At 38.4% G+C, this 24,365-nt stretch overlaps 1 protein-coding gene across 2 annotated transcripts in view; it reads left to right on the top strand.

Moving 5' to 3' along the window:
- Positions 1-24,365, top strand: part of LOC134664298 (uncharacterized) — a 184,378-nt gene that overhangs the window by 29,668 nt on the left and 130,345 nt on the right. For both annotated transcript variants that reach the window (XM_063520863.1, XM_063520862.1), the window contains exons 2-3: positions 323-521; positions 23,230-23,373. In XM_063520863.1, coding sequence (XP_063376933.1) covers positions 353-521; positions 23,230-23,373 — 313 coding nt within the window. In that variant the 5' untranslated portion in view covers positions 323-352. The remainder of the gene's footprint in view (positions 1-322; positions 522-23,229; positions 23,374-24,365) is intronic.

The following is a 24,365-nucleotide window of genomic DNA, read 5'->3' as shown; positions in this document are numbered from 1 at the left end:
ATTTCAATGCTAGACCAGCAAAATGTATGAAACAAAACAACCAAATTTTTTTTCGCGATTTCGAGGAGTCAGTGTCATAGTAAAAGTTGCTCAGTGTGACCTACACATTAACGGGTTTGAGTAAATGTTTTTCGTTAGTTTACATAGGTACCGTATATGTTCCTATAGGTAGATAATTATTATTGTAAGTTATTTTGTTTGTCGTTGGAGTACCGCCACTTGTACTTCAAAGTGGAGTATTGAAAATCCCGGAAAATTCTCGACGTGTGGTCATCTAGGTAATCTTTAACCGTCATATTTGACTTAAATTTGTTGTCCCCAGCGCTGAAGGCGTGTCGCTTGTGATGTCGGCATGGAGGTGGTGCTCCCCCTGGCGGTGGTGTGCGTGCTGGCCGTGAGCGGCGCCCCCAACGCGACGCGCCGCCACCCGGCCCGGCCCGACCCGACCCGGGCCGACCTCGAGCCGGAGGACGATGAGCACCACCTGGACTATTATGATGAGGAGCGGATTAATATATCAGGTGAGACCCGACCCGACCAAACCCGACCGGACCCGACCCGACCCGGGCCGACCTCGAGCCTGAGGATGATGAGCACCACCTGAACTATTATGAAGAGAAGCGGATTAATATATCAGGTGAGACCCCATTCAACTAATCCCGACCGAACCCGACAAAACCCGAGCCAACCCGACCCGACCTCGAGCCCTAGGACGATGAACACCACCTGGACTATTATGATGAGGAGCGGATTAATATATTGTGAGACAAAACCCGAGCCAACCGGACCCGAAAAACCCGACCGGACCCGACAAAACCCAACCGGACCCGACTAAACCCGAGCCGACCGGACCCGACAAAACCCTAGCCAACCCGACCCCACCCGATGAAACTTGTTGTTGTTGTTGTCGTTTCCAGTGGTTAGTTGAGGTTTCTAAAAAAAACCCTGACACACCCAACTAACTAAACCCAAGTAACCCGACAAAACTCGACCGTACCCGACAAAACCCGAGCCAACCCGACTAAACTTATTATTGTTGTTTCCAGTGGTTAGTTGAGGTTTCTAAAAAAAAACCCTGACACACCCAACTAACTAAACCCAAGTAACCCGACAAAACCCGACCGTACCCGACAAAACCCGAGCCAACCCGACTAAACTTATTATAGTTGTTTCCAGTGGTTAGTTGAGGTTTCTAAAAAACCCTGACACACGCCATGTCCCCGGAAAACCCTGACAAGGGGCCAAAAATCCTAACATGTCAAAGGAAATCCTGAAATATTAACCCTAATGACCCAAACCAACAATTTTAATTAGTAAATTTAATTTTCGCCCTTACAATATAACTAATTAGTGGGTATTTCTAAGAATAGCCTTCTCATATTAAAGTTAATTCCGTAAAGTAAAGCAAAATATAACAAAGGACTCTAGGAAGTATAAAGTAGAATGACACTGTTATTTCTAACAGTTAAGTTTCCACCTTTCAAGCATAATGTAAATAAATCTTGGTTTAGCTTTAGCTCCCTTTACGTTCATGTGACCTACTTAATACAGTAAATATCATGGTCTAGTTTTGTTCATTATACGAGTGTTCTATAGTAACAAATAAATATGACTAGCTGTTGCCCGCGACTTCGTCCGCGTGGAATCTTATCTTCAAAATTTTACATCTTTAGTATCTACTTATAATGTTCATGTCCAAGCAATGTTAAAATTAAGTACTTTTCTTTTTTAGCACGTTGTATGAAGTTTTAAGTCAAGTGGATTTTGATGTGTGTGGTTGCAGAAATTACTTTTTTGTATTCTCATAATAGGTACCTATGCCCTTATACAAAGATTCAAGTTCCGCACTCACAAAATATCTGATCTCCATACAAACTTTCAACCCCTTTCTCACCACCTTGGGGGATGATTTTCAAAAATACATGAATTAGTTTTCATATTTTTTATTTAATACCTTTTTTTGCAAAAAGTTCATGTTCCTAGCTTAAAATTAAATTTACACCCCAAGATGAATTTCATCCCCTTTTTAACCCCCTTAGGGGTTGACTTTCCAAAAACGTTGCAATTACTTTTTTTTGTAATAGGCTATTATGCCTTTCTAAGAAGTTTCAAAGCATTTGTAATGGATTCAAACTTTGAAACCCATTTTAACCCTGTTAGGGGATGCATTTTACAAAACGCTGAAATTACTTTTATTGTCTTCTAATCGTATTCCCAAATACAAAGATTCAAGTCCCGCGCTCGAAAAAATGTTTGATATCCATACAAACTTTCAACCCCTTTTTCACCACCTTAGGGGATGAATTTTCAAAAACGCTGAAATTAGTTTTCTTGTACTTTAATTTAAAACGTTTTTACAAAGTTTCAAGTTCCTTGCTTGAAATAAAATTTGCACCCGCAGACGAACTTTCATCCCCTTTTTAAGCCCCTTAGGGGTTGAAATTCCAAAAACGTCGCAATTACTTTTTTTTTTAATCGGCTATTATGCCTTTCTAAGAAGTTTCAAAACCATTTGTAATGGATTCAAACTTTCAACCCCTTTTTAACCCTGTTAGGGGATGAATTTTACAAAACGCTGAAATTACTTTCCTGTCTTCTAATAATATCCCTAAATACAAAGATTCAAGTCCCACACTCGAAAAAATGTTTGATATCCATACAAACTTTCAACCTCGTTTTCACCACCTTAGGGGATGAATTTACAAAAACGCTGAAATTAGTTTTCTTGTATTTTAATAATATATCTTTTAACGAAGTTTCAAATTCCTAGCTTAAAAGAAAACTTTAACCCCATACAAACTTTCATCCACTTTTTAACCCTGTCAGGGGATGAATTTTACAAAACGCTGAAATTACTTTTATTGTCTTCTAATAATATCTCCAAGTACTAAGATTCAAGTCCCGTGCTCAAAAGAATTTTTGATATCCATACAAACTTTCAACCCCTTTTTCACCACCCTGGGGGATGAATTTTCTAAAACGCTGTAATTAGTTTTCTTGTATTTAAATTTGATACTTTTTTACAAAGTTTCAAGTTCCTAGCTTAAAATAAAATTTGCACCCGAAGATGAACTTTCATCCCCTTTTTAACCCCCTTAGGGGTTAAATTTCCAAAAACGCTGCAATCCATTTATTTTGTAATCGGCTATTATGCCTTTCTAAGAAGTTTCAAAGCATTTGTAATGGATTCAAACTTTCAACCCCTTTTTAACCCTGTTAGGGGATGAATTTTACAAAACGCTGAAATTACTTTTCTTATCTTTTAATAATATCTCCAAATACAAAGATTCAAGTCCACCACTCGAAAAAAATTTTGATATCCATACAAACTTTCAACCCCTTTTTCACCACCTTAGGGGATGAATTTTCAAAAACGCTGAAATTATTTTTCTTATATTTTAATAATATATCTTTTTAAGAAGTTTCAAATTCCTAGCTTGAAAGAAAACTTTAACCCCATACAAACTTTCATCCCCTTTTTAACCCCTTTAGGGGTTGAATTTCTCAAAATCGCTTCTTATCTCTTGTACACTTTATAAATGCAATCTGGTGTGCAAATTTCAACTTTCTGGCTTCTGTAGTTTCGGCTGTGCGTTGATGAATCAGTCAGTCAGGACACTTGCATTTATATATATAGATAGATAGGGCTCGTAATGCGATCCATTGACAGATAATGGACGGGAATGTGAAAGGAAAAAGGGAAAATCGTAAAGATAATAAGCCAGAAGTATATTTGTTACATACATATATACAAGAATAGTTTTTTTTGTATATTTAAAAAGCGGTGGTGGCTGAGTGCATAGTGAGTGCATATGACGTCTGACTTTCAATCCGGAGGCCGCGGGTTCAAATGACTACGGCGGGTACCAATGAGTGTTTCGGAACTTATGTACTTACGATATTTACCACTTGCTTTTCGGCGAAGGAAAACATCGTGAGGAAACCTGCATTACTTATATATCTGCGAAGAAATTCAAAAGGTGTATGTGAAGTGGAATCCGCATTGGGCTAGTATAGCCCTCTCGGCTAGCGTGGGGACTCTCGCGCATGAGAGGAGGCCTGTGCCCATTAGTGGGGCGCGTATATATTAGGCTGAATTATTTATTTATTCAGTTCTTAGTAATATCCCGAGGTCTACACCTCACAGAGCCACTTGGTTTTGCTGTTGGAGATATAAGTACTCGTATATATCATTAGGATTCGGACTCACATTTTTACACAACACCAGATAAGCTTCTATTAGGGCCGCGTATCTTATCAATATTGGGTCAGAGCTTCCGAACCACGAAACCCATTTGGCGGGTAATATATAACGGGGTTAGAGGGTTTGGGTTTGCGGTTAACCGTAGATGGAAGTGTGAAATGTCGGTGGCTTTTATTTGGAGGTATTTTGATTTTTCTTCTTATAGTGTAACTGTAAACAACATTATTTGCGGTATTTGACGTCACTGGCTTCGCTCAGACCAAAAAATTGCCTCGGGTAAAAATGGGTCACTTTATGCCCTTGTTGTACAATCTACTATTGACAATCCGCCTCTATACACTCTACTTATTCAAAGAATAAATTTTATACATATATACCTATATGGAAAATGACAATGCCTGTCCTCTTGCATAAAAGAATGCACTTTGTATGTAGCTTGTTTACCCTATCCTATGCATCTGCAATCTGCAAAGTCATTTGACTTTATAAGAAAAATGCAAATATGTAGTATCCTATGCAGCATTATTATCATAAATTATATAAAAGGACAACAGGCTACCGTAAACTGGGGTTACTTTGAGTCGCGGGGAAACATCGATCATCCAGAAAGATTTTTGAAGTCGTTTAAGAATTTTATGATGTGGTTGGCAACCTTAACAGAAATACATGGTGAAAGCGTTCGGAAAACAATTCTTTATGATATTGTCTTCTGTTACCGCGATAGTTATACATGAAATAAAACTATTTAGACGGATTACATCTCAATTATTTATAGTTAAAAAAACCAATAGTCAATATTTTCCTGCGGTTCAAAGTAACCCCAGTTTACAGGTATCCAAAGCATTATGCAGTAATAAGGCGTGCCAAGCACGATCAATAGTTGGCAGGCTGCCACACAGCTGATTCCAATATCGGTAATGAAAGGGCTGATTGAAACCTAGGTCGTGCCAGTATTTTGGAAGTAGGATAACCCCAAAATACATTTTTGGGTCGTTCGAGAATTTGAATACCGTAAATCACTTTCTGAAGAAAGTGTATCTGTAACTATATACTTTTAAGTTATTTCGCTTGTAACTGAACTGTGACGCGGTGGGCAAATTAAGTTATGTTCTATACTTTTACGGTAGGTACCAAGACAATTTTGAAGATAATGTATAGTTCGTTTTTTTAGCATTAGAAAGAACTCCACAGAAGCAAGCGTGCAGTTTTTATCAGGCTCTTTAATTGTTAATAATTATTGAATTATCTAATGTAGCATGGTCAATACATATAGGTAATTTACTTCAAATTATTACCGCTAAAAGTACCGGATTTGGAACTACAAGCTTACTTCTGCGAAGTTTTTTCTAATGCTTAAAAAACGGACTATAATAACGGTAGCAAAATTTTAATGGTGCTTATTGAAGCATTTTCTGTTACATTATTAAACATAACAGAAAACGCCATCTTAACGTACAATTCTTATAGAATCCGAAGACAAGGCGGTTAAAACGATGGAAAACGATATTTTTCCAAAGTTTCATTTTTCTTTCCTGTCCGCGAATGTTAAAATATTCAAACTGACCTCATCTTAAATAGAAATTGCTTCTTATAAATAATTATGTCCAGTACTTATTATGACTCCTCTACACGATGGGCCAACCCCGGCCACTCCAAGGGACGCATTTATGCGTTAGAGGGAGCAAGTGATAGCAGTGGAAGGTAATAGGACGAACTGAGCAATTGACGAAATGGGAATTAGACGAATGCAGCAACTGACGAACCATGATATTGACGAACTGAGAAATAGACGAACGGAGAATCGGCCGAATGGTGCAGAATTGATTACAATTCTTAACAATGTTTTTGAGAACTTAATTGGTAACTTAGTTGTTACTAAGGAAAACAGTTTAAATGAGAATAGGCCTTGGCAAGCTGCCACACCGCCTGACTAACATAACTAGTTCTGAAAGTGCTTATTGAAACCTAGGCGACGTCAGCATTTTAGAGATATAAAAATTGATTCCGGCGGGCGTAGATTTTCTCATTGTTGCTAAAATTAGGTTTTTTGTATGTATTAGGTAGTGGGAAGAATTTAATCTTTATCGAGCCGTTGGACTGATGGCATCAGTCATCAGTTTGCAGCGTAGCAGAGTAGACGCGGTGACGGTGACGGACGGAGGGAGTTAAGGAGTATAGCCTAATACTATTTAGTAGAAACGATTTTAATCTTTATGGCAAACTCCGAAAATCACCAAACCAATCGAATGAACTTTTTAGCCAGAATAATGAGATATAAAAGGTTCTTTGATATATTCTCATTAAAGACCAACATTTGAGGAACTAGGACAATTTTCATAAGACTGTACCTAGGTACTTATTTTATTTATTTAAGGCATATTCAAGTTCATAACTTCGTTATTTACCTATCTCGAGATTGAACAGCACCCTTTTACTTTGTAGACTTCGCGAAACTTCTAGGAAGATATTTTGTTATTAAATCTTAAAGACTAGAGTCAGACCAAAATAACTCTGCAGCTATTTTTATAGCACAATGTTTACAGAAGTTTGTCGTTTAATATAATACTTGCACAGTTTTGTATGTTGGCTTAAAACTACTACCGCGGGTAAGTCTGGGCTATCAAAATTGCTGGACTTTGATAGCCTGATTCGAACTTTAAGATACGTTAATTAATAGATCTAGAAACGAATGAAACGATATGGATTAGATGTGTCAGTGTCAAAAGTGACATTTTTGTTTGAAGAAACGTCACATTTGACACTGACATATCTAATCCATATCGTTTCTAGATCGATTAATTGACGTCTCTCAAAGTTCGAATCGGGCAGTATGGTAAGTGACTGATGGTCTAACTCTACCTCTCTTACATTACATTACATTAAAACGTTACATAACCTTTTAAATTTTAATTTAGCTTACAGTTTTAAAACATTGTACCTAGAACATATCTCATAACAAACACAAACTGAAATAAAGCATTATACTCGTAATGCCACACAATGCCAAAAACGCAGAGTTAAACACACAATTCTCGCTCAGAACAGTCAGAACTATTGTGTCGTGGCAATTGCTGGTTGACGCTTGCATTCACAGTTACTAACTTTTTGCAGACCGCAGCCGAGCGGGCGACGAGCGGCGGAATATATACATGTCATGTAGATGTGTTTTATAATGTTTGAAAACTTTGCAGCGCTTTAGAAACTGTTATTTAAATGCGGTAAACGTATTACGTCAAATATTACGTTTAGATACGATATGGATTAGATATATTATCGGCGCGATTCGGGAAATGAATTAGAGATTCACTAGATATGAAATAGTAAAGATGTGTGACGTTCCACGGCAAAAGGTACCTTATGGCGGCTGGCGCTCACGCTCGCTATTTATTAACGCAGCTCCAATATTCAGCCGGGGCAATGGTACCTTTTGCCGTGGAACGTCACATATCTTTACTATTTCATATCTAGTGAATCTCTAATACATTTCCCGAATCGCGCCGTATGTCAGTGTGCGTTTTGCTTATTGAAAATCATTCAGCAAGTGGAAATACATACTATCATGGGTTAACAAGTTATAGATTTAAACCTTCCTCAAGGATCACTCTATCGATAGGTGACCGCATGAAAACCCGTTCAACAGTTTTTGAGTTTATTGCAAACGTACATACAGAACGCGGCGGGGGACTTTGTTTTATAAGGTGTAGTGAAGCAAAGCAGGTGGAAGCCTATATGTTGTATTTTCTAGAGTAATCTAGAGCAACATGTTAGCTAAGCTAGGTTAAGCTAAGTTAAGGAGTTGAAGAGATATCGAACTTGGCTCTCTTGTTACAAAAATAACTTTTCTCCGAATTCGTCTACTAAATACCCTGCCCACTTGTCTTGACGAATTGCCCTAGTGACCTCTTTGCAAAATAAATCAGCATCAATTTCATTTAAGGTCGGTTCTGCTGCCCTACTTGAGAAGTAAAAGACAGAGAGCTAGCTCCGGGAAAAAGGATACAATTTTGAGAGCAGTCGGGCTGTATTTATTTTTGTTATCTTTGTTACCTGGATTCATAGGGGTTACCGCGGAAACCGAAATTCGCAAATTGCGGGGATCTTTCTCTTATACTCCAATGATGGCGTATTTAGAGTGACAGAGAAAAATGCCCGCAATTTGCGAACTTCGATGTTCGCGCTTATAGGCCAGGCGTTCAGCTATTTGGAGGTCAGCGTTATATTCGAGATAGGAGCAAAAATATGAAAAAAGGTACCTTCAACCCTCCTCTAGTATGTTTATCTGGACACCACATACCTTTATACTAATATATTACTCCCGATATTCAAGACTACACCACAGAATAAGTAATAGTATTATCATACAGAACGGACACGCACCGCCCCGCCCCGACTCGGATTACCTCGCCCCGCGACTGAGTTCTGACGGACTCCTGACATACTCTCAGTTCGGCTAGCAACGCCGCGGCGCGATGACGCAACGTTCATAATGCCGGTGTATTGTGCGATGTATGGTTGTTTTTCAAATTCACGAAATAAAGAACATTTATTTTTATTATACATATATTAAAAAGTAGCGTTTTGTAATTATTTATATTTAGTCCACGCTAATCGTGTATCGACATGACATTTTTGGTAATTTATTGCCGCACCATACTTCACGTAATATTTTACGGCCTTTACGGGTTACGGGTGAGTTCGCATATACGTTCAAATAATATTAGCCGTCACAGATCACAGCTAATATTATTTTCTAATAGAACAGTTTATTATAGCAAGGATCTAGGAGAAAATACCATCTTGTAAATTATGTTAGTTTCTTTAATTTTAGGAATAAAAATGTTTGATATTTACGTTTAGGGTACAACGATAACGCTCCGTGAATTCAAAAACATGTAAATAGTAGCCCTAAGCCACTTACTCACACAATGACGCGCGTACAGACGTGCCGTTCACACATATACACGCAAACGAGTTTTGATGTATGGCGTGTCCGCCCTGTGACTACACGAATTATTTCCGCTGATTGCCTACATTCGGCTTAATTAAATTAATGTGACATGTAATTTATACTATCAATAAATATTATGATTATGATTAATTTGATGTGGCTACAACTCATGGCGCAAAATATTACTGTTTCTCTGTGTTCGTGCTACCTATACGTTAGTAATAAAATAAGACCTAGTTCAATAGTTTTTCCGGTAATAATAGTTCAATAGTTTTTCCGCGACTATCTCTTAGCCTGTAGAGAAAGTGACAGTGTGCAATTTAGGGGAATCACGAGATTGCGTGATCCGCCCTCGGCACTATCCAAATAAAATGTAAAGTTTTGCGTGTCCCAGTCTGAATAGACAAATGTCGTGTTTAAATGGAACAATCCTCTTGACAAAACGACATAATTCCGATTCGTGTTATAGATATGAAAGCGATGAAAGTCTGGTTGTTCACGCCATCACTCGTGCATAAATTATCACGTCGACACAAAATGTGTTTCAATACCTATTAACGCCATCTACTCGACAGTAGACCAAAGGTATGGTGCGATCTTTTCGAGCGATGACGCCATAACCTTTGGCCTACTGTCAAGTACATGGCGTTAATTTCAATATTTAACAAATTAATTAACACATATCAGTGCAAGAATAAGGATCAAAGCCAAATGGCGTTCTAACAGTTTTTTTTTATCATCTGTCGAAAGATGGCAGTAAATATACTGTGGCAAGGCAACATAATTTACCATGACAGTAACTCTCTATAGGTACACTCTATTCTTTTTGCTATTAGTAAGTTTCACTGATCAACCAATTTTAAAGAATTATGATAGAAAATGCCTACTCAATATTCATAATGAATGATTAACAATACCTAAGTGTATTTACTATTAGGTATTTAGTACTCAAATGGACACTAAATCCCCTGTCACAACTTTGTTAAACCGAAGTACTTACTTACCGAAAAGTTTTGAACAAGCAATATATTTCATAGACACAGCAATACATCAGCAGCTGTGTACATAACACACTATGTAATTTATATAAAATTATTTTAACTGGTTATATATCAAACAGTCGCACTATATTTGTTAACGAATGTGCAGCCGCTGTACTGATTTATTTTATTTTATTATTTATGACATTTACAATGTATAAAACAGTGGAGTAAGTAAGTGGAGAGCTTTGAACAGTTTAAAATTAGTATGGTGAATCCGTAGTTACTTAATAATATGTTTACGAATCCATAGCTAATAACTAACATAACACATATTTGCATAGATCTAAAGGCACTTTGATTTAAAATTCACTCAAGACTTTGTCGCATAACCGTTCCACATCCCAAGCGCCTACATAAAACATTACAGCAACCATTTATTCCAGCACTTTGCTAGCATAATTACGCAGGCGTTTTAAAATAGTGAAAATAAAATGAAGTTTGAAACGCAATAACGGTAGTGTGCCAAGGCCCGGCGGCTGGCGAGTGGCCAAGCTGCAGATGTCACACCGCTAATGCTTACAGAGTTTTATTGTGGAAGTGTGAGCTTGAAAGCCCGCATATTGTCGACCGCTTTATGTGGGAAACATGACTGGATTTTATTTTTAAGCTTACATAATCATGTTTTTGAGGACAAGGGTTGCGGATGTTCTGCGAATTTCTTTTTAATGAAGTTAGACTGTTGTAGCAGTATTTATTTCTTTGAGGCTTATAAAGTGGCAGGACTAAGATAAACGTGAAGTACCTAAAGGACGTCTCGTTTTATAGCGGGCACAGTTAGGCGTCCCGTCTCTGTCACACGCTAGTTTTTATTTGTACATTAAAAATGAGTTAAACTCCACCATAATATGCATAGGCCAAGAAGTAAGCTCGCATGAACCTTAACTAAACCAGATTAAGCCTGATATGCCAGAATATGGTATCTATAGGGACCGTGCGCGTAGGAGGGCCTGCCATCTTGTGACCTGAATCGGAAGCATATGTGCACATGTAAATTGCCAAAGCAAGTGCCGTTCTACCGTTCTCGTCGGTACGCGTCCGTGTGCATAGTAGGTTCTGCCATCTTGTGGGCTACATCGGAAGCATAAACGACACATTTACGCCTCGCGTCAAAAATTTGACGGCTCCTATGCTGACCCCTATAGATCAGGAGGACTCAAAGAAGTCCTTGAAAAGAAACTCAAACAGCTATCGTATTGACCCTTCCGGGCTCGTATACATATATTTAAGGCTAGCAAAGTTTCTGTCTTTGGAAACTTTCCTGTTTTAACTTCGTAAGGCAGGAGCTTTGGATAAGTTAAGAGAGACATTTTAGATATTCAGTGTTTCCGACTAACCGCCGTATTCGAACTTCAAGATATTCACAAGAGACGACACGTACTAGATCCATTCTAGATGCGTTATAGTTTAGATATCAACTGGTTCTCTTTTGCAGCGCAATTCGGGCAACCAATGTCACTTTTACGTTAGATAGAGTAAGATATATATGTATTAGATGTGAATTGGATCTCTAAGTCATATCTTGTGGAAAACGTTCAAGAGTATCTCCAGAATCGCGCAAATGTCAAATTTGACAGGTTAGATCTTAAACATATCGTTATCGTATCTTGGTGATGACTAAAAGATATCTAATAGATGTCTATTTCAAAATCCGAATCGGGCCCTAATTTGTTCCTTCTATACTTACCTACCAGAAAGTTATGAATATTGGTGAAACAAATGAACACCGTGGTACAGTATGTCGCGGGTGCCGGTAGGGGATAAAATCCCAACCGAGAATAAAATTTGCAATATCCAATCTTAAAATTCGGTAAAGAGGAGAATTGTTTTTCGCTGTATGAAGTATGAACCCAATATGAAACATTAGGTTATATAGATTAAGACTTATTTGGTAGTGTGATTAATAAGAATTCAAAACGTATCTAATTAACCGCCTTCATGATATAATCTTGTTTATATATACGAGTAATGTAATGATTTATTAGGTACTCACTCAATCTACTTCGAGTTTCGACAGATCCTTTCTTTGAAAACAAGGCGTTTAATCAAAGAAATTATAATTAAGATCTAATTTATATTTTGTTAATTACCTCAAAGCATTTCAAAGACAGACGGGCCAAGGACATTTTAATAATTTTTGGGGTTAACAAAGCTCCTGCCCCATTTAAATACTATTACGGTACCTAATTACGACGAGATTGCTCTCGCATTTTGAACAGGCGCTAATTATAATCCAACTAACTTTTTCTACATTTTACAATGGTAATTAATGCACATTTAAGTTTGATCTCGTCAGTTTTTAGTTAGTTTAGTAGTTATGAACAATTCATTTATGCCAAATCTGTTATGCGAATTTATATTATGGCAATTAATGTTGGGCGATTTAAGGGGCACCCGGTAATCAGACTTATACAACTATATACACCGTGTTTTTATTGAATTCCGTTAACTTCGGGGTATGGTTAAGTACGTTTAAGAGAACTAAATGGCATAGTTAATTTTGGAAAAAAAATATTTTTTTGTTTTTTTTTTTGGATTTATTTTTTGTTTAAAAAGTAATTAAATGTAGCATATAGCGTTGTTGTAACACGGGCATTACATTTAACTCAACCAAACAATTGAAAGCCCAAACCAAACATATGAATGTCATTTCATACATCAGTCGACCGAGATTGTACTTAAGTTTAGTAGCAAATGTATGAACTCATTCTAAACACTAATCAATATGTAAACCGGCCCTAAGGCAAGTGTAGACGCTTGTAGAGGTATTATAGGAAAAAAATAAATTATTGATTATCTCCGAAATGGACTTAATTAGAACATTGGTGTCTTTGTGAAAGTTACTTGATTTAAGCTCAGGAATGCACCCTTGAAATTAATGGAAATCAAAAAAAAACACGGTGTATAAGTAACTAAACTAAATTACAAAATGTTATTATTTTCTTGTTTTAATACAAACTAGAGCTTGTAGAGGGTCTTACCTGATATGCTGAAATGCTAGGCTCGGCAATTACAATGCCTACATCATTCACACCTTCCGTAAGCCCGAACAATTACCTAAACGGCCTGCAAACATGTATCTAAGCCCTAACTGTTACGTAAATCTAGCTAGGGTTGTCCCAACCTCACCCATCCCCCATTTCGAAAGAACGTCGTTTATTTTTTAGGGTTCCGTACCCAAAGGGTTAAAAGGAGACCCTATTACTAAGACTCTGTCTTTCTGTCCGTCTGTCTGTCTGTCACCAGGCTGTTACTCATAAAACGTGATAGCTAGGGAAATTTTCATAGATGATGTATTTCTGTTGCCGCTTTAACAACAAATACTAAAAAGTACGGAAACCTCGGTGAGCGACTCCTAATCGTACTTGTCCGGTTTTTTTGACCATTAGACAGAACTTCGCAGAAGTAAGCAGTTATGAAGAGATTTCATCAAGCACATTGTTAGTTTAATAAAATTATAAGAAGTATTACTTACTCGTATAACTAAATACGACGTACCGCGAAATATTTGTCACCCTATTAAATGTTAATTTTCTGCTGTCATGACTTAACAATAGCATCCAAATTGTATTTGCAGTGAAAACGAGGCCCAGTTGCACCAACCACATTTATCAGACTGATTAACGTCAAACAGCAGTGAAGTATGAAATTTCCCATACAAATAAATTTAGGGAACGCTTTATGGGTGACAGACGATTTGGTGCAATGCAACCGACCCTTATAATGTTCACGAACTGTCATTTGTGTTTTAGGACGAAATGTACACGTGCCAACCCTACTCAGTCTCGCACCTAATGCATACGTCGTCAAGCCTTTTTCAGTTCGCAAACAAAGAAGTCTTGTCACTCGCTCAAATGAAAGTCTGCTTACAAAGGAATTTCAAACCTAATACCCTCTCTTAAAGCACAAATTCAATTGCACAAACACATGGGTAATTAATTTTAAGCTGAGATCTTGTGATAAACGGGAATGTTCCGGATCAAAAGATCCTAAATGTTATATTATGAAAGCGCTTGTAAGCCCTTTAGATTCTGTAGTTTCTAAGACAACATTTTCATACCTTCACAGATGTATGCACGGAATTTTTCATTTCTTTTTGACTTGGATTCATGAGTTTCATGCTTGAATGTATTCACGTGAATCCTTTTCTTTTGTACGTGTCTCTTTTTAATTAGGTACACGAGCGAGGTTTGAACCCATGACCTCCCTTTGGTTTGAAATGGGGTTGGCAACTGTCAAAGGTTTGCATAGATGGCGCCATCATAGCTTGCCCCTTTTTCTATGAGATTTGGCTTAAAGGGCATCCAAGGTACCGTAGAGTTTCGTATCTTCGCCTGCGTTTTGACACTTTTCTCAAAAAATCTCTCAAATTTGAAAGCATTTTAATTCGTTAAGGCGTAAAAACGTTTTTTAGTATTCCCAACAATCAGTATACACCACTAAAACTTTGAATTTCATTGGTTAAGTTGGTAATAAATGGCCCCAAAGGCAATAGGCGATGTTTGGGTATTTTTCCCAATCTTCGCCTATGGCATGCCTTGCCGCTAATACTTAGTTTTCTGTGACTCACACATGTTAAGTCGCATCTCCTTGGAATGTGCTAATATACTATGAATCTTAACTACACCAAACTAGGCATATATTTAAAAAACGGGGTAGTAGGCGAAGTTTGGTAACAGTCTGAAGTTGTTTTCATACATTTTCTATAATGAAGCTAGGGCTGCCAAAAATTAACCAACATGTCAAATAAAGAGGAGTAATGGTTTATAAGTTAAAAAAATAATTATTTTTAACAAAATTGTTGAATTGTTGCAAAATTGTTGTTATTATCGTAATTGACATCAAATCAACCTTATTTACACAAAGTGAGACATAAAAATACCTATTTGGTACCTACTCAATATCGGTAAGAGTAGAAATAAACATTTGCATATAGCGTAAACTAAAATAACCAAACATAAGAAAATATTTACATTTGGAAACAAATAATGTCATCCACCAATGAATGTGGTACAAAAAATTTGTCAACACTAGGGGTAGGCGAAATTTGGCAACAAGATGGACGCAAAGTACCCTCACCAACGTTTTATCCAATTGTGACTTTTAAACGTGAGCTAGCCATTAAATAATAGTTTCATATGAAAAAGAGATAGTTATAGGATATAATCATGTAAAAAGTTTAACATTACCGGGTCCGTATCACCATTTAAAACTAAAGTTAAAACACTGGTTTAAAAAAACGTGTGGTCGGCGTCGCGAAAAAAACCTCACTAAAGGTCAACTGTGTGAAGTTAGCCGCAGAATGTTCGAAGAATATTGACACCCGTAAAAAATACTTTGTATTTAGCAGTTTTATGTAAGGCTTACATTAGAAACATTTTGTTAATGGCAACTTATGTCAAACTAGGCGAAAATAGGTAGCGCAGGCAAAGATACGAAACTCTACGGTATTAAAAAAAAACAAAAATTTGACATAATTCTAGGGATTGACGGGGCAAGCTATGATGGCGCCATCTGCTAAAAACTTCCACCGGCCAACCCCATTAGCAAAACACTCGCTGCGTCAAGCAAAATTTACAAAATAAATAAAAACTAATCTTTGGTTAAAGTGTTTTCAGTTCAACTTGTTGTAAAATAATATAACAAATTTTCTACTCTCATACTCTCAACGATGTTAATTGAGACTATATACCTACCTTTACGCGATTTTTTGAGTTTTTATATGATTTCCGAGCAAAGCTCGGTCTCCCAGATATTACAAGTTGACTTGCACCATTCCACTAACCCGAGTTAACCGGTTAAACTTGAAGTTACCATGGTTATTGGTTACCAGTGCAATTTGACACTTAACCGCCGTTTAACCCCAGGTTAGTGGGACGGTACAAGTGGCCCTAAATATATCAATAAAATGTGTCAAATGTCTCCCCAACCGATTAACGATTTACACACAATTTTTTTAACCCTATATAAAAGCCAGTATCTCAATAGGTAAGCTCCCCGACAATGGCCATCCCGACACTCCCGAGCAACATCGCAACAAATGGAAACAAAGACAGTGCCATTAGAGCGAGAAAGTTCCAAGGCCCCGAGCAGCTGCAGGAAATTGAAGAATGCCTTTTATACTTAGGTCTACTACTGAGAGTGCCGTGTGTGTAACGGTATTTTTTTCTTTTTTTTCTTTTCTGCCAGGATGAATGTTTCGTTCGCATCCATTCTTATTGGCAACATTTATCTATATATATTTACAAATAAAACAGCAACCCTTTTAACTGTCCAGCGGTGGACCTTATGCCTTGTGTAATAAGGTTTACGAAGTATCAGTTAACAGAGTGGGCACGTGTGGGCGAATGGTAGGTACATGTGATTACGAGAGTGATGTCAAAATGAGATCGAAGTTCAATTGCTGTAGAACTACGACCAACACAAGCGAAGATTGTATGAAGGGGAGAATCGAGCAAAGGTCTTTACTTATTTGACCTACCGTAATAATTATTAGTAAATTATTTAGGTGTCCGTGCCTTCGCTTGAACCACATTATGAGATAACACCCTTGTAACTCAGCCCTAATCAAGCGAATTCATCAACTAGTAGCGCCATCTATCGCGCCACTCAAGTACTAATGTCGCCCGGTTGCCAGCGCTCGGCTGCTTTCTCTTCAGTACGCTTTTGTAACTCAGCCGAGCAACACGTTTACAAAGCAAGTTTAAAAAGATCGAGAAATTTAAATCGAAAAAATATTTTGTAAATCTCCGACTTCGTGACATTCCGCTCGGTGCCCATGGCCCAGCGACGAGACGCAGTGACCTTCCTACAGGCACCGTCATAAAAAGTACACGGGTACTTACGCCTCATGGCCTTGTCCTGTGGGACAACAAGCGTCGTCCCGTGAGACGACAGGGCGTCGTCCCGTGAGACGACATGGCGTCGTCCCGTGAGACGACAAGCGTCGTCTCGTGTCTCGTGAGACGACAAGGCGTCGTCCCGTGAGACGACATGGCGTCGTCCCGTGAGACGACATGGCGTCGTCCCGTGATCGTCCTGACAGATGACATGGCAGCGTCTTGTAAGACAACGAGCATCTCGTTAAAAGACCTTGTGACATTTCGCTCAGTGCCCGTGGACCAGCGATGAGACTAAGTGAGCTCCTATGGCCATCATCATTGAACAGAATACGGGTATAAATGGCACATGGGGTCGTCTCGTTGGACGACAAGCGTCGTTGCGTGAGACGCCATAGCGTAGTCCCGTGAGATGACATGACATCGCCCTGTGGGACATCAAGCGTCGTCCTGTAAACAATAAGGCGTCATCCTGTGATACGACAGGCATCGCGATGAATTACGTCATCATGTGAGAAGACATTGCGCCATCTTGTGGTATCGTCCCGTAAGAGGATATTGCGTCCCAAGGGACTACATTGCGTTGTTCCATAAGACTACATTTTGTCGTATCGTGAGACATTAATGCGTCGTCCTATGAGACGATATCGCATCGTCCTCTGAAATGACATTGAAATGACGTTATCTTGTTAAACAAAAACCGTTGTCTCATCAGTCTCATGGCCTACCACTAACACGGTAGTGGACGACTTATTGGTCGCTTTATCGATCGATGTCTGCACGGCCGGACTCGCATTTAAAATCTGCATGGTCATGAACCAATGTGCGACCCAGTTAGTAGACGTCATCATCATTGTAGCCGACCAAATGGTGTGTCACCTTTTAGAACGACGAGCTGCAGAATTTCTATTGGCGGGTTTGGCGCGAAATTGATAACGAAATGTAGTTACAGTAATTGTTTCAACCTGCCGGGAAAAAAAAAAAGGACGGTTTCCGTCTTGGTCGTGTACAAATGTTGGTCTTGGTCGATAACTGCCATCTCAATTGCCGTGAGATACCAAACAAACCAAAAATATACATTCTGAGGATCCTAAACTGAATGACTAACTGGCCATGGAAAATAGCAGTTAAGAAACTGTGAAAAGGGAAGAGTACAAAGTGAAAAACCGTGTGTTATACTTTGCCCAACTAGATCCTATACCAAAAAGAGAGAGGGGGAGGCAAGAAAAAATTGACGTTAGCTTTAAAGAAGGAAAGAAGACTAAAACTCTCTCTTCTAAATAGGAATACCAATACACGTATAATGCCAATTCATTAACGGCTCTGTCATAGGCTAACAAAAGATATCTCTTTATTGCGGCTCTAAACCTGAAAATAAATAAAGAGTTAATGATATATATGAGTGTATAATCATCGCACTAAATCCCTCTCTTAAATGATGAATGACTATGAGACTTAATAGTGTCTTTGGGAATACTGAAGCATCTCTAAATATTGACCATTAGCTAAAAAATTGCGACCTGTCACAGATAAATCTTTTACTTAGGTTAAATCGTCTACTATGTAGCTGTGAAACTGAGACCACTGAACTAAGAGTAATATCTTGAAAACACAGGGGCAGGATCGCATTCCGTCCAAGAGACCGAACTGACAAAGGCATTTTTAATGCTGTAAGCAACAAGCTCCACTTCGGAAGAGTATCTAAGCAGCGGGTTGTGAATCAACCTGCGCCGTCGGTATAACAATCATGTATCATAAAACGTTGACCGTAAACGTTACATAGTTCAATTTCAAAGGAAATGAACTACTACTGGTGATATAACTATCGGAAATAGACGGCATTTGTAGGACAATTGTACAATTTTAATTTAGTATGGCAATCCGCATAGTTACCCATGATTGTTCAATAGGAGGTGAAACATCGGCTTCTTTAGTGGTAATTGTTATGCCTATGTAGACGATGAAGCGCCCCTTCAAATTACTTATGTAAATAAATAAAGAATTTATGAAAAGATTTTTCGTAAGTTGAGTTAGAGTGGAGTTACTGATTCTGTTTCGAAAAATCGCGTATTGAATTAGAGGTGAAGCCGACTAAGGGACTAAACTGTCGAACCAACAGCCACGGTCCACGGCTTTACCTTCATCTAAATTATGATTGTTTAATTTTTCCAAATAGATAAATTAAAATGAAGTCACTTCAGAAACTTTGAAACCAAGTGGACTGCGGAGCAAGCCAATATACATACAAATGTACAACGTACGTAAACGTACATACTATCCGTAATATGTAGAAAATATTTGCAGGCAGTCACCGATAGCAGATACCGGATTCTGAAAGAACACGGATCAGAAATATCCTTCTTTCGATTTCCAGATGAGAGGCTTCCTTGGCAGATAAGGAAGTACTCACATGATTTTATAAAGAATAACAACATACGGTGGTTCAGGCAAAATGCAAGATCTAACCAAAATGTGATCCTGGTAGTGAATCATGACTACAAATATGTTCGCCGATTAAATAGAGCCTGCAATTTACTCTAAAAATCAACACTAGTTCTGCTGACATTGCAGCATTGCCAGATCTAAGTACTACAAGCTTAGCTGAAAGGTAGTAGTCCAGGGACTCCAGGGTTTACAGCATACTGTTGTAACAAGTCTAGTAGGGCATGTAATTGGAAACATCATCGTCAATGCAATCAATTAGAGTTCCAGGTGTAGTACCCTACAAAATCATCGTATCTTGGTTATAGGGCAGATGTGCTGCTAATAGAATTACAGCATTAGTTGTGAAGACAACTACAATTCATATATTCATATATTCATGATAATATGCTTACATCATTGAATATAAGATATCTGTAGACATATATCAGTGTTACGTCAGGCGTAGCTCACTCCGCGATTTTGTCGCGTCGCTCCAAGTACATGCGGCCCACACCAATTTTGGTGTCTAGCACTAGTAGTTGCCGCGCACCGCTATGTAACGGACACCTGCTCGCGTTTGCGCCACCTTGCGGTCATAATCTGTCGTAATAGACGCGTTTTGTTAGAGAGTGAACATTCTGTACCTACAGTACATACTATTATTTATTCTATGATTACGTCAAGGTAGTGACATAAATATAATATGTCGCAGAAAGGCCAAGATCATCAAATAATTGTTTATTTGTGGGCATCATGATGCCTAATTAACCCTAGGGTTCCCTCACGACAATAAAAACAGTCTAAAATCAATTGATACACAACTTAATTGCACGAAAGCCAATAAACAACATACAACGTCCTTGTATTGCTAAATTTCTAACCAAAGTACCTACAAATTATTAATAATAATAATTCAGCCTATATACGTCCCACTACGGGGCACAGGCCTCTTTTCACTCGCGAGAGGGCTTGGGCTAGGGTCCCCATGCTGGCCTAATGCGGATTGGGGCTTCAAAGTACAAATTAAGTAATCAAATTAATATTTGGTAATGAATGCGTATACACATGTTAAGGTTTGACAGGAATTGTGCCACAGCATCGCCCGCGCGCGCCGGTGCTGGCGCTGCACTTGAGATTAGATGATATCATGAGACACCCGTGGTTTGTGCAACTACAATGCTATAATGCCAAGAACTTATTGGTTCTCACCATATACAAATAATAATAATGTTTTAATTTGTCTGGGTGTTACGAAAGTTTCGCAATTGGTTTGTAAAGGTTGCACTACAATTTAAAGTGGATAGGTCCACCTCCTCTTTTCTTAGTCAAAGAGTCTTCCATCATCAGTCAAGGGGTTTTTACACTCTTATAGAATATTGTATGTATACAAAAGCATTAAAAACTCACAAATCGTGCTAAGTCTAACAATAAAGCATCGTACAATCCATTACCAGCGCGCGAACCATAAAATCTTCAGTTTGGGAATCAGCTTGCCACCAGAAAGAGTGAACTTTAAACAACCTACAATTACAAGCCTATGTTATAATTAGCCTAAAAATTATAGGTGAAGGCATTGGAATTATTCAAAGATTAAAAAATCTTCTAAAATATTCTACTTGGTAGACGGATCTTCAGTCTACGCACAATATCATGGAGAGATGTCATCCACAACAACTGGAGTTGTCAGCATCACTTTAAATTCATAATCATCGCCTTCATACGATTGTCACCTGCGTGTCAGTGATTTTGTTCATTCGTTAAATACATGACTGACAAGCATATAATATAAAAGCTTGGTTGACCTTACCAGCTTAATTGGCATGTTTCCAGTTATCTGTGATTCATAATTGACACTTGAAATAGGTAGGAGGACTAGGAGGCCTTTTCATATAAGAATTAATATCTATTCATGAATTACTATTAATATGGTTGTTTTTAAAGCAACCCTCGCCTAAAACTAATCAGTAAGGTAGGATGTATTATCGGCTCAGTTGAAACTACTGCTGAGAGTTGTTACTAGTTAGTAACGCATACATTAAATCATGAAGTGTTGTATTTTCTTCTTCACTTTCTGACGCTACTTTCAGGCAGAGGAGTACTCGATTCGAAATAAATCTCAATGGCTTCCACAAATAAGTACATCATGTTTATAATTTTTTGGTTTTACTCATTTGTTTACGGAATATGTTGTCCTTATGTAATGATAGCCCATTAACAAATAAACCTGGTATACCTAGTCAATAACTATTTATATCTAAATAATGACAATGACGTATTCTAGTGGGTACCTATACTTACGAACATTTGGTTATTTGTCCACATAGACGTATAGAACATTACATCTGGCCTATCATATGATGCAACTTACCAATTTATATTAAATTGTTGGAAAATACGATAAATCAGAGATCAGAGAGGACCCAAGCTTTTCCAATTAGTTACAAATTTTAAACAGTTGATGGGCCGACAGTGCTATTTTTGTGGTAAGCAGTAGATAAGTAGTAGTAATATCATTACATCATACAACAAAACCTTTTTATCACCTAGTGGGCTATTGTAAGGAAAGCATCAGAGGTAGTTTGGACGGGTTTAATGTAAAACTCACTCGATGTGGTTCACGTTACATGCATCAGAGCTACTACTACAGATAGTGGTTACACTTAAAAATTGTACGACCTACAAGTACCTTCTTATATCTTTAATTATGATTTTAGGGACAGTTTTTCAACTAATAATTACACAGTTTTGTTTTATATAAAGTTAAGTAATTTTATAGTCGCAACGGATAACTTATGTTGCCAGTCAGTGCTAACAATTGTCTCATCTATCGGTAATTTCAAATAAGGAAAATCTAGTTTGACGCAAACAATCCTTTAGTATATCTATATGGAATAAATTTCAAGACCACGTTCTTATTATGTGATTTTTGCATAAATAATAAATATTATCAGTCACAGTACGCCCGGACCAGCGCCGGCAGAGGTTTAAACACGTCTCATAATGTGGTTCAAGCGAAGGCACGGACACCTAAATAGAACCGTTTTTCCCCCGAAGGGTAAAAAACGGATATTTAGGTTCCTGCCGAAGCTTGAACCACACCTAAGGGCCTTGCCGGCTTATGTGGTACTGAAGAGAAAGCAGCCGAGCGCTGGCAACCGGGCGACATTAGTACTTGAGTGGCGCGATAGATGGCGCTACTAGTTGATGAATTCGCTTGATTAGGGCTGAGTTACAAGGGTGTTATCTCATAATGTGGTTCAAGCTTCGGCAGGAACCTAAATATCCGTTTTTTACCCTTCGGGGGAAAAACGGTTCTATTCTCCCAATATCATGCCAATACATATTTAGTTTAGTGGTTCAGCTTATTGACTCTAAGTCCAACTTTGCCCCAGAGGGTAGTCCTCCATCTAAGTTTGTCATACAGGGTGTTACTATATAATTCTCTAACGAAATTGTTAAACGGTTATTTGATTCAAATTTAATTTCCGAACCTTATCTGCCGGAACCGGTAGTCGATGGGGATTCAAAGAGATTTTAATGAATTCCGTTTGGAGAATTTTGATTTAAAACCGTTCGATAGGACAAAGTTTTGGGGACTCGATAGACGTAGGTAAATAATTAAGTATAACTTTCGACACGAGTAGGTATAGCAAATTTTATTAATGACCGTAAAAAGAATGACTTGAGCTAGAACGGTCCGCGTCCCGGCCGAGGCTTCTATAGAATGAATGTATAAATGAATGAATAAATAAATGATTTTTTTTTTCGTTTCAGAAAAGGGCAAGTACCTGGGATCGCCATGCGAGTTCACATGCAACCCGGCGCTACTGCACGTATTCTGCGACCCGACGTCAAATTCCTGTCAATGCGACCCCAAGCACCCTGTCAATCTCGGCGTCGCGCGCGGGTGCGCTAAAGGTACGGTTGAAACGTTAGAAGGTCTATTAACTCCACCTCATCTAGAGTTGCTATCAATCAATAATCACATCTGAGGGCCTACCGCTTACGCTACGTCTTACGTAGGCGAACAACGCGCGAACGCGGCGCGGCGCGGCGCGGCGAAAGCGGCCGCCGCCGCGCCGCGCCGCGCCGCGCCGCCTGACATTCGCGTGCAAATCGCGCCGCACCGCGTTCGCAACGAGATCGCTTACGTAGGACACTTCTATGGGCATCAAAGGATTGATTTCGCCGCGCCGCGCCGCGCCGCGTTCGCGCGTTGTTCGCCTACGTAAGACGTAGCGTTACATCGAAAATTGAAAAACGTTATCTGCCGTGTTCCGTAAACGTTAAATAGGTAATAGTGGCAATTGAAACAGAAGCCCTGTTTTAGTTGGGACTGTTTGGAGCCTCTCTGGGGTGGTCCGGAAGTTTCTGAATGATGATGATATTTTCGTTTTCTATAATCATATTATCACTTGGCTTATGCCCCTCTATTTGATTTTTCTGTATATTGTCTTCAGAAAATCAATATTAAGCTGCTAGCATTAAGAAACAGCCTCTTAAATTTAATAGTGCAATATATGCTTCATTAAAACACTTTGTAGTTTATGAGAAGTGGACAGTTTGATGTCCGTCATAAACACAGTAAACACTTAACGGTCTTTTAATAACCAGTTAATCCAATTTTACTACCAAATATAACTTACGTATAAAAACTTTAGTTTACCTTACCTTATCTTATCTTTCTAAGGGAAACGGAGGCGTCTGAGTTCTCTCTCACTCTCTCTTTCTCTCTCTCTTTCTCTCTCTCTCTCTCTCTTTCTCTCTCTCTCTCTCTCTCTCTGTAAACTTATCAAATCAATCTTCTCATATCACCCGCGACCACTAGGATCCATTGGCCGGATCAATCAATGGAGCCGAATAAACCTTTTGTGCATTTAGATCCATATACACTAGAATCCATTCGTTCC

This window comes from Cydia fagiglandana, chromosome 5 (genome assembly GCF_963556715.1).
Source record: "Cydia fagiglandana chromosome 5, ilCydFagi1.1, whole genome shotgun sequence".
NCBI classification, from domain to species: Eukaryota; Metazoa; Arthropoda; class Insecta; order Lepidoptera; family Tortricidae; genus Cydia; species Cydia fagiglandana.
This window is presented reverse-complemented; position numbering and strand designations above follow the sequence as displayed.